The 12844-nt window shown below is 32.3% G+C and overlaps 1 protein-coding gene across 1 annotated transcript in view; it reads right to left on the bottom strand.

Moving 5' to 3' along the window:
• Nucleotides 1-12844, bottom strand: part of LOC111623103 (H(+)/Cl(-) exchange transporter 7-like) — a 42260-nt gene that overhangs the window by 21147 nt on the left and 8269 nt on the right. Inside the window, exon 3 of the mRNA XM_023365584.1 lies at nt 2908-2973. Coding sequence (XP_023221352.1) covers nt 2908-2973 — 66 coding nt within the window. The remainder of the gene's footprint in view (nt 1-2907; nt 2974-12844) is intronic.

Below are 12844 nucleotides of genomic sequence, written 5' to 3'. Positions count from 1 at the left end.
TGTACAAAATTTTGTTTTACACTTATTGAGTAAAAGCTCGATCGGTTACAAGCATGCTTCGGTACAGAACATCCACTCGTCGTGCGTAGCGTAGCCGAAAGAGAGAAAAAGAAATATGGCGGACGGCCTGCACATGTTTTTATAGCGCCACCTGGATTTTCAGATGCAGCGCTAGGTTACAATTATATTGGCCCGCCTAAAGTTTTCTTCTTTTCCTTTGGCCCGCTCTTTAAAAAGTTTGCCCATCACTGATCTAGAGTATACTACCTTGCAATATGCCTAAAAGTTTTTGATAGGTCATACTTGAGTTATATTAGAAAAATTTTTCTGCTTTTCTACAGAATCAACATTTTGGCTTCGTAAGTTACTTGGCTAATGTTTGGTGTGATATCACTATATCAGGCCTGAATGAAACTTCTTGATTACTAATGAAGGTGATCTTTCCTTAATGCACTCATTTAAGTGGGTATCAGAGGCCATAATGCTGATATGTAGGATTTTGACACTTCTTGTTTTGTCAATGGCTCACAGCATCAAGTATTTCTTGAAAAATTTCTTCTTTCCTTTGAACCTGTTTTTGTCTGATGCATCAGTTTTATTAGTGTGGTGGGAGTGATTTTTGCTGCTTATGTCACTTGGGTCAGCAGGCATGTAGCTTTTGTCAGCAAGCACAATGATTTTTCCAGAATGTAATGATACTCAATTTTCAATGATCTTGTGGCAGCTTGTTGTTTCTGATCTTCATTGCAATGAGATACTACACTTATTACTGCAGATTTTATTCTTAACTTGTTTGCCTTAACCCCTTAACCAATATAATGTTTGGTATGGAATGCCAATCAGATTAACAGCACAACATTCTGACATGTTTTGGTTACAGTTAAATATTTGAAGACTAACTGATATGACTTCTTTGACTTTTTTCAACAATGAATAACTGGGCATCTTCATATATTTGATACTTCCATATTCTTCATACCTTCTAAGAAGATGGTAAATATGAGGTGTGTTCAAAAAGTATCGGACCTTTATTTTTCCCACATAAACCAATGACATGCAGGAGGCCTCCTTCGGTGGAGATGTGGAGGAGACAGTCATGTGTAGTCCTGAATTTTTTCCTGCCCACAGGAAGCGTCAGTCGCTGGCAATCAGCCTATGAGTAAGGATGTGTAGTGAGCACTCACTGGATTCCAGTAAGTTGGAAAATGATTGAACAATGTGAGCAGCGATATTGCATCAAATTTTGTCAAAAACTTGGCGATACCCAAGTGGAAACCATTTGCAAGATTCAACAGGCTTTTGGGGACGATGTCATGAGCAACACATGGATAAAGGAATGGTACAACCGTTTCAAAGATGGCCGCACATCAGTGGCCAGCAAACCATGTTCAGGCAGACCCTCAACAAGCCGAAATGAGACTGTCATTGAGCAAGTGTGGACTTTGGTAATGGTGGACTGTCATATCACAGTCAGAGAACTTGTGAACGAGACAGGAGTAAGCATTGGATTGGTACATTCAGGATTTGGGTATGAAGAGAGTGTCCGCGAAATTCGTACTGCAACTGCTAACAGTGGAGCAGAAGCAAAGGCATCTGGAAATCGCTGGACAATGCAAGCAGTAATCCCAATTCCTGAACACCATAATTACAGGTGATAAGTAGTGGGTTTATGGGTACGACCCAGAAACCAAGATGCAGTCGGACATCACCGAGGCCAAAAAAGCATGGCAGGTCCGCAGCAATGTCAAGGTCACGTTGACAGTTTTTTTCGACTCCCATCAGGTGGTACATCATAAGAATGCACCACAAGGCCAAACCATCACAAAGGAGTACTACCAGGAGATCCTTCGTTGTCTTTGTGATGCTGTGCGACGCAAATGACCGGATCTGTGGTCAACTAAAATTTGGCAGGTATATCATGATAATGCACCCGCCCATCCTGCACATCTGATTCAGATTAGCAGCACAACATTCTGACATGTTTTGGTTACAGTTAAATACTTGAGGAATAACTGATACGACTTCTTTGACTTTTTTCAACAATGAATAACTAGGCATCTTCATATATTTGATACTTCCATATTCTTCATACCTTCTAAGAAGATGGTAAATACGAGGTGTGTTCAAAAAGTATCAGACCTTCGCCAAAACACAACATCCCTGTGGTTCGTCATGCTCCATACTCTTCCAACATGGCTTAGTGTGACTTTTGGCTATTTTCCAAGCTAAAAATGCCACTAAAAGGAACCCAATTTGAGTCAAGAGAAGACATCATGTGGAATGCAACAGACCGGCTGATGGCCATTCCAAAAGATGCATTCCAGCAGTGTTTCCAGCAATGGCAGGAGTGCTGGGAGAAGTGTATACATTACCAAGGAGACTACTTTGAAGGGGATTAGGGTTTTGTACCTCAAAATCAATAAATGTATTTTTGCTGACCAAAGGTCCGATACTTTTTGAACACCCCTCGTAGTTGACTTTGTCACTTCTGCAACGTGACAAGATTTTACATTCATCTTAGTTAGCTAGATCTTTGTAATAATGGATAATTCTGATTTCCAAAGCCTCATTTCTTACTCCCTTTATTTCAAAACTATTTGAAAATTTGAAATAAACTTTTGCATAATTAATCAACTAAAAACATGTTACAACAAGATAAGGCAATTTCCAGCTAAAATGCACATGTATGCTGTAAGAATATAACAAATGTAAGTCTTAAAAGATCTTAGGTAACCATTGGATGTTATATGAACATTTATTTTTATTAGATTGGAAGAAGTTATCCAAAGTTATTTGCTAACTTTGAATGTCACAAACATTATATAGTGATTAGTCTTAGAAAATGAAACAGTAGCCAAATTTTTAATTATAAAATAAATTTTAATATAAAAATAAATTTCTATTTACCCAGTATCCATTTTCTTTTTCTTCTTCAATAAATATTGAATTCTCACATTTATCATAATCAAGACTCTAAAGAGAAAAAATAAAAAATATTTCAGATCATTAAAAAAAATCTAATAATACACTATAACATAAAAATTATGAGGAGAAATTAGGCATTATATTTATTCAAATTCATTACTACTTCATTTATCAATAGTTAGAAGCAATAAGCAAGTCTTTTATAGTTATAAAAAATTCACAAAACTTGACCCATCTTTACAAATAAATAAATCAAACCACTATTTATTTCAGAAATCCAACATTTCTTACTAAACAAAAGTCAAAGATGGTCTTTGACTTAGAACCATCTTTGACTTAGAACTGTCCATTAAATACTTTGGAATGATATAGAATTGAAATTCTTACATTGGAATAATATCAAACTAAATATTCAGAACAATTACTTCCTTGAATATCAAATTCTTCAAAGTACCTTCTGAAATAAAACTCCAGTACCTGCTTACTTGAATAAGAACTAATATTTTCAATCCTTCAATCCAATGTATTTGAAGATTTGACTTTCAAATCTTCAAATACATTATTAAAATTAACAAGACATAAAATAAGCACACATTTAAAGTATAAATAAAACGTAAAATTGAAGAACTTCAATCTCACTTTTACCAGATATTTAAAAATTGTAGATCCCCCGCTGGCTAAAAATTAATACCAAGTAGGGTGTAATTGCATATCATCATTAATTTTTATTTCTGAATTTAATTTTCTTATTTGAAATTGTTCAAGAATTTTCCTTTTAAATGTATTAGACTCCTTTTTAATTATTTCTAATGTATTTTTTTGAATTTCACAACCTTGGCTATTGCAGTGGCGGGCTAAAGTTGACATATACAGTGATACCTCGGTTTTTGTCAATAATCTGTCCAAAAACAATCACCGAAATCCAAAACTGATGAAAACCAAGGCAATTATTTCCATATGAATCAATGTAAATCCAATTAAATTGTTCTCGACACTCCAAAATGAATACCAAAAACACATTTTATAGAGAATAAATATAGTGTTTAATACTAAAAACAATAAGAAATTAATATAAAATGAATAAAAAAGACTAATATAAAGAATAAATGAACATTTAACATGGTATTTCGCACGATGGAGCTGAAAGGAAAGCAGGAATTGGGAGTATTCAAAATCTCAGCATTTAATCCAGTGCTGCCGGAAGTGACGCAACTACTGGCGTTTTCTAGAGAACACAAATGCTGACTGCCACAAATTTCGGGAGAGAAAAACAATAAAAATGGCAAACAATGTAGACTTTATGTTATGTTAAATTTATTTTTGAGCTTATTTAATGAGAACAGCTTAATGAAAAATGAATATTTCAAAAAGAGAAACAGGAATGAAGATTTTTTAAATTTCCATAGGAGAAGTTTAAATAATTAAATCAATCCTAAGATTACGCTTTAACAACTAAATGATGTCTTACTTAAATATACTTAAATATTAAAATATTCTATTAATGTACTAACCAAATATTAATTTATTCAGGGTTTATTCATCTACAATTAAATTAAATTCAAAATTGTCAACACAAAATAAAGCTCTTACGAGCATCATGGTGGATGCCATCTTTTTTACCGGTGTATGAAGCACTGAAAAAGATGCTTACAGTTTGCTGGAAGCACGCAGGCAGCAACTGGAAATCATCTGAAATTTTGAACAGAGCTGATGACTGCATGCTGAGATTTTGAATATGACTTTTGTTTGGCTAGACGCAGGGTAATGCTCACACAATGAGAAACAACACCAAACTGAAAATGCATGGTTTTGCAAAATTAGCAGCAAGTTATATGGGCACGCCGACAAAATCCAAGGCAACCTACAAAAACTGAGACAAATTTTTTGTGAAAAATTGACAAAAACCAAAACCGAGTTATTAGAGAGGTTGCGGCCGAAGTTTTCACCTGTAAAACGTGAACGTCGAGCGCCGCTTACTTAAGTTGCGCTCGACGTTCACATTTTACAGGTGAAAACTTCAGCCGCAACCTCGCTATTACTGTAATTATTATTTTTAATTGCTGTGATATGCTCTTTAAACCTTGTTCCTAATTCTCTACCTGTTTCCCCTCTATACATATATTATTTTGCTCGCAACTGCATTAAAATTTATAAACAACATTTTTAGTAACCCAAATGTTTTGTTCATTATGATTTATATGTGTTTTAATATTATTTATTTGTTCAGGTGTTACTACAATATTATAACTTTTAAATATTTATTTTATATTTTCAAAAAGATTTTTTCATATTTTCATTTTACATATTTTATTTGTTTATTATTATTATGTTGGGTTTAGTGGGTTATACTTGGTTCACACTAGTGGCTGTGTTGCTGGACAGGAGTCAAGGCACAGCAACCAAAAACAAAAATTAAATAAGTGTATCAGTGTCTGTATTCAGGTATTTCCTAACAATGTGGCATGTATTCAATATAGTGGCCTTCTGTAGTGTGATGTATGTATTTCTATTCAAGTGTAATGTTCCCAGGCTTTTGTGTAGTGTATGTGGTATCACACCTGTACAGGAGAGAACAACAGGTACAATAAGCACCCTTTCCATCCTCCACAGATGCCTTATTTCCTGGGCGAGTTTTGTGTACTTGCTAATTTTTTCAGTGAATGTGTTTTGTATATTGCGAGGGTTTGGAATGGCTATGTCTATAATGTATGTGATTTTATTGTGTTTGTCAATGAGTGTATGTCTGGTCTGTTGTGGTAAATTGTTTTATCTGTGATTATGGCTCTGTCGTAGTACATTTTGTGCATGTTGTTTTCCAATACTGTCTGTGGAATATACTTGTAGTATGGCTCGTGAATGTCTACCAAGTTGTGTTTCTTTGCAAGCTCTTGGTGTATTATATTTGCTACTTGATTACATCTGTGTAAATAATCTGTTTGTGCCAAGAGCTTGCACCCAGAAGTAATGTGTTGTATAGTTTCTGGCTTGATGTAACATTTTCTGCATGTGTCATTTGTGAGTGTTGTATCTTTGAGTATGTGTTGTCTTATTTATTATTTTTTGTACGTACATTTCAAATGCAATACAAACTTCTAGACTAAGGTAGACTTCTAATGCAAAATGGTTGGTTGGTTGAGTTTTTTGGAGTGCAAGGGCCACATAGGCCAAGCTGCACCATGTGAAATGGTAAAATTGTGCAGTCTACTAAATGTATAATGTAAAATAAAAAAATAACAAAAAACCAGTAACCATATAACAGTACAAATATATATAACAACAAGATGTATATATAAATAAAAAATAAATAATTAAATCTCTTTATAAATATTTGCGACTTTCAGAAAGTTCAGTAACTTATCAAGGTTTGGCCTCTGGCCCAGAATCTCTGCCAAACTTACATTTCCAAAATGCCGTCTATGAATCCTCTCAAAAGCAACATAGTTGCACAGTATGTGTTTAACACTTACAGTACAATTGCAATATTGACATACTGGCTGGTCATCACCCCTCAAAATGTATTGATGATTCAGCCAAGTATGTCCAATTCTCAAATGGGTAAAAATAACCTCAGATCTCCTTTCATACATTATGTTACATGTCCAATTTTCTACCAAAGATTTGATCTCATGTAGTTTATTGTGGACTTGTGTTATCCACACGTTTTGCCATCTCTGCTAGTCATTTTTTAACGACTAGCTTCAAGTCACCTCCTTCAATACACATTGTATGTTGTGAAAGCCTTGCTGACTTTGCAGCTGTGTCAGCTTGTTCATTCCCTCTTACACCTACATGGCCTGGGACCCAACAAAATTTTAGAGAAAAATTACTCGCATAAAGATGGCAAAACAGTTTATGAATTTTAATTACTATGGAGTGAGAACTAGGTTCACATGAGATCAAAGCCTGAAGTGCACTAACTGAGTCAGTGTAAATCACACAGCAACAATGACCTTTTCTGATTATATACTTTAAGGCTAGGTAAATAGCCTGCAGCTCTGCAGTAGAGATGAAAGAATTTGGTACTATTTGTTCTGCCAGGATTTCTTCCTGGCAGAAAAAGGTTGAGTCAACATAGTTATCCAATTTAGAACCATTAGTGTATATAAGAATTAAATTCCTGTCATCGTGTTGAATTTCTGCAGAAGTGCTGTCTATAGACATAATCTGGAAAGGATTCCTTAGGAAAGTGCTTTAAGCTAAGGTTGACTTCTATCACAGGAGTTGACCAAGGTGATATACTATCAACCTCGGCCTGTGTAATGTTGCTTATGTCCAGGTTAATCGTGCTACTTACATTTTCCATTCTTATGTCAAATGTAGGGACACTAGTCGAGTGGGCTGCAAATAATATTTTCAGCTGAGTATCTAATACTGTACAATCAACTGAAGATTTATTCTGAGATTTCAGTTTAATGTAATAAGAGAGACAACTGTTCTTTCTGGAAGGATAGTGGAGGCTCACAAGCATACACATATCCACATAAAGGCTTTGAACAGGAGAAGTTTGAAAAGCACCAGTGCACAAATGCAATGCTTGATGGTGGATTGGATTCAGCATCTGAAGAGTAGATTCTCGCAGTGAGCCATAGACAATGCATCCATAATCAAGCTTTAAGTAGACAAGTGCCCTATAAATCCTGAGCATAGAACATTTGTCTGCTCCCCAGGATGAGCAGCATAGTACTTTTGAAAGGTTCAGAGATTTTAAACATCTCTTCAAATTGCGCAAATGTGGCAAGAATGTCAGTTTTTAGTCAAACAAAACACCCAAAAACTTAGCCTCGTTAACCATTGGGATTTTAACCCTTTCGTCCCTGAGTATAAATTTTGATCCAAAATAAAAGATACAATAAAGATGAGTTACTTTAAAGTCAAATTGAAAATTTTTTGTGAAAAAAATTAAATATAGTTAATGGGGTCAGCAAGGGTGGATGGTACATGTGTGTACCAATAGGGTATTTACTTGGTACATATATATACCAGCAGGTAAGAAATTACAACATATGCTTCAGAAACACTTTATTGTAAGTAATGCATTTTCTAAAAAAATATATTATTTGGTGTGGTACAACATGAAGCAGTCTTTACACAAATGAATTTGACATTTTTGACAAACTGTTTTTGTTCTTTTTTGTTTTTCTTTTTTTTCTTAGATTTGCTTAGCTGCAGAAGACGCTGATCAGTACGATTTACTATATGTAAATATAGAAAATGAGGGAAAACTTTACGAAATATTTCCAATGGACTTGATTGCATTGTAATGTCCACAAGCAGTTTACAAGTTCTTTCTGGAGGGATGATTTTAGCAGGCTCAAATATGTCATCTGGGACTGTCCAATGAATAAGGCGATTGAGAGAACTCTGATTAGAAATATCTTGTTGTTCACAATCACTAGAGAAACTAGTTTCTGAATCCTCCACATATACTTGACGGTTTATAAATGTAGAGAGTTTTCCAAGATTATCTTGACTAAAGTTGTATTCAATTTATTTACTTTCACTTTCTGTCCCATCATCAGTCAGTGCATATTCATTGGAAAACGAAACAGAAATGTCACAAATATAGTCATCCATACAATCGAATGTCTTCTGAGATAATATTGTTCTTTTCATTTTGATACTGAAATAAAAATGTGTTCATCAAAAGACCTGTTGGTACGTATGAGTACCATTAAAAAATCCGGCTGGTATATATGTGTACCATGTGAAAAAATAACAAAATAAAAACGAAACTATAAGTTAGATCTATTTATCTGAATATTGGGAAGGATTATACATATAAATCTTCTAAAATATATAAAATTCTACTAGTATAGACAGTGAAAACTATGAATTTTTGAATAAAGATACTCATAGGAAGTAACCTTTCATCGATACACGTGTAATATCGCTTAAGCGAACGACTCAAATGCCCTCTACAGTTGCCAGTTCCTTAGCTGTAATGCAAAATCACTGTTTGGTACAATATTCATTTGTTTGTAATGCATTTTCTAGGTTTCCGGTACTTTAAAATACTGCGGTACCTATATGTACCACTCGGGACGAAAGGGTTAACCACATTTAGGTGAATTTCAGGATCCAGGTGCAACCGCACCTTTGGTAAAAATAAATGCATGAGTTATTCTCTGTGTTAAAACTAAAACCATTGGTCTTGGACTAATCATCTATGCAATTTAGGGAGGTTTGCAGTTGTCTCTCGATAAAATTCATGTTACTAGACTGGCAGGAGATCCGAAAGTCATCCACATACAGAGAATGTTTCATATTGGGAGGGAGACAGTTAGTTATCCTATTAATTTTGATTAGGAACAGAGTCACACTCGAAATAGAACCTTGGGGGACACCTTCTTCTTGCATAAAAAGCCTGAAGTGGTGCCCATCCAAACTTGAAATCTTCGATTCTGTAGGAAGTATTTTATAAAAATTGGCAAATTATGCCGCAATCTGAGTTGGCGCAAATCACGGAGTATCCCATATCGCCAGCAGCAATTGTAGGCCTTCTCTATATCGAAAAATACAGACACTAAGTGCTGTCATTGAACAAATGTTTCGCGTATAGATGTTTAAAGGTTTACTAAATTGTCCATGGTACTTCTGTTCCTATGAAATCTGCTCTGACGTGATGAAAAGTAATCCTTTTCCTCTAAAAGAAACATCAGACGTTTGTTTACCATTCTCTCAAAGAGTTTACAGACAAAATGTTCAAATCTTAGCATTTCATATTTAGAACTCAAGTGATCCAAGAACCTGAGGCAGATCTTGGTTAAGATCGAAAACGTTCACTTGTTTGTGTATTGCAGTGTTTCTCAACCTCTAACGAATCATCGCCCCCTTCAACAAAACTGTTCATAGTATTGCCCCTTCACTTCAAAATTCCAATGCCGAGGGCCAAGGCTAACGCCAAATTCGTACTGCATTGAATAGAATACTGAGTAGTATAATGTTATTTGTTTAATTATTGTACGATATAACGAATAAAATATCTAATTATTCTTAATATAATGTTTTACTAGATCGCCAGAAAACTGTTTTTCGCCCCCAAAATATAAATTGTTACTAATCGCCCCCTCAACATAAAAAAACGCCCACATGGGGACGATATCACCCCCGTTGAGAAACACTGGTGTATTGTATCTTACCAGAAATTACAGGTTTAGCAGTGATATTTACATTTCAAATGTATTGCTATTTATATACATTGGTATTTCTGATTTAAAATTAATAACTTTTACAACCTGACTTTTTTTAGTAAATTTTTTTAAAATTATTTTGTCATTTTTTTCTAACTAATACTACATCCAAAAAAGGTAAGCTAGAATCAATTTCTGTTTCAAAATCAAAGGTCAGATATTTGTTCTTTCAACATATAAATTCTTCACTTGTTGATATGATTATATAATAAGTTTATTTTATTTTGATTATTTTATGTATCATTGATTTGTTATTATTTTTAATGTTTGTACATTGCTAGTTCTACAAGAACTGATTTTATTGGTGAAATGTTATTTCTATGGCAATCCCATTTGAATTCAATTTTTTCTTAGAATAATCCATTAGATTTTAACAGTTAAGTGATTAATTTATAATAATTTTTGAGTTTCAGTTCACTTACATTCAAGAAAATAAATTACTTCTGATGCTACAACTCTGCTTAAATTGATAGGTTTCATTTCTTCTCCTGACTCATTGTTCAATATATATGCTTATTAAAAATTTTTATCTTGTTTTTTTCACCTAAGTAATTTTCAAAGTTATTCTATGTTTGTACATTTGCATCTGAGTGTGTTAAAATTTAATGGATTGTTATAAGAAAAATTTAAATCCAAATGCAATTGCTTTAGAAATGCATATCTCACTCAATGAAAATTACATCATTTTACTTATCATCATTAATGTTTGATAAAATCAGCAATATTTTACAAAATATTAATGATGAGTAAAAATTATTTTTTTTTCTTATCACAACAAATTTTAACAATTTATATTAGAGCATCAATTATCCAAAATAATTGAAGTAGGACAATTTTAGATAACTAATCACACATAGGAGGGAAAGTAGTNATTTCTGATTTAAAATTAATAACTTTTACAACCTGACTTTTTTTAGTAAATTTTTTTAAAATTATTTTGTCATTTTTTTCTAACTAATACTACATCCAAAAAAGGTAAGCTAGAATCAATTTCTGTTTCAAAATCAAAAGTTAATTCTTAATCTATGTTATTTGCTTTTCTAACTATTGTATGATAATCTGTGATTATGGAATTATATATAATAAAATAATCACCTACATATTTGTACATTTGAATAATACCTTTTATTTGAGAAATTTTATTGTCTATTTCTATAATACATAATTCAGCCAGCAGCAGGCCTATACAGGAACCCATAGGTATTCCTTGATTCTGAGTGTAAAATCACCCATTAAATTAAAAATAATTATTTTCCAATATCACCATTACTAGTTCTATTAACCAGTTCAAACAATTATATTTTTGAGTGTATTCAATATTCTTTGTTGAGTTATCAATGGATACATATTTTCAATGTCTAATGATATAAATCTGAGGTGACTATCCATTTTATTATTATTTAATTTCTGTATAACTTCATCAACATTTTTTATGCTGAAAGGAAAGTTTGAAAATGACCTCAATTTTTAATCTATGTACTGTATGTATGTCTCTTTAATCCGACATTAAGTTCGGTAGACTATCATTACAGCTTTCAGGTTAGACACTTCTTTTATTGTTTCCACATATGCATTTCGGACTTATATAAACATTAAGTCCCTCTTCAGTGCAATACTATGGTTCTGTCTTCTAAAACCACGGTGTATAACGGGTAATATTAACATAGCTGATATCCCAACAAAAAAGGAAATGTAGATCATCTTTTTTGAATTTTGAAAATGATAGCTTATAAATTTTTAAATCTTATTGTAAAACTGTTTTTTTAATAATGTTTCCATAATAATCCATTTCATTTTTTTTAGTACACCAATGTCAGATATTTGTTCTTTCAACATATAAATTCTTCACTTGTTGATATGATTATATAATAAGTTTATTTTATTTTGATTATTTTATGTATCATTGATTTGTTATTATTTTTAATGTTTGTACATTGCTAGTTCTACAAGAACTGATTTTATTGGTGAAATGTTATTTCTATGGCAATCTCATTTGAATTCAATTTTTTCTTAGAATAATCCATTAGATTTTAACAGTTAAGTGATTAATTTATAATAATTTTTGAGTTTCAGTTCACTTACATTCAAGAAAATAAATTACTTCTGATGCTACAACTCTGCTTAAATTGATAGGTTTCATTTCTTCTCCTGACTCATTGTTCAATATATATGCTTATTAAAAATTTTTATCTTGTTTTTTTCACCTAAGTAATTTTCAAAGTTATTCTATGTTTGTACATTTGCATCTGAGTGTGTTAAAATTTAATGGATTGTTATAAGAAAAATTTAAATCCAAATGCAATTGCTTTAGAAATGCATATCTCACTCAATGAAAATTACATCATTTTACTTATCATCATTAATGTTTGATAAAATCAGCAATATTTTACAAAATATTAATGATGAGTAAAAATTATTTTTTTTTCTTATCACAACAAATTTTAACAATTTATATTAGAGCATCAATCATCCAAAATAATTGAAGTAGGACAATTTTAGATAACTAATCACACATAGGAGGGAAAGTAGTAGTGATATTTAATAGTAAAAAAAAAAAAAAAAAAGTTAAGAGATAGAAATATAACATATAAATGAGGATGAATAAAAATAAATTGTCTAATTTATTAAAAACAAGAGCTTCCAATTATAATGTAATACTGATGAAACTTTGAATTCAAAGTAAGAAATCCAAAATATTAAAGTTAATCTATATATATAAAAATGAATGT

This window comes from Centruroides sculpturatus, unplaced genomic scaffold (assembly GCF_000671375.1).
Source record: "Centruroides sculpturatus isolate CEXI.00-Female unplaced genomic scaffold, Cexi_2.0 scaffold346, whole genome shotgun sequence".
Classification (NCBI taxonomy): Eukaryota; Metazoa; Arthropoda; class Arachnida; order Scorpiones; family Buthidae; genus Centruroides; species Centruroides sculpturatus.
This window is presented reverse-complemented; position numbering and strand designations above follow the sequence as displayed.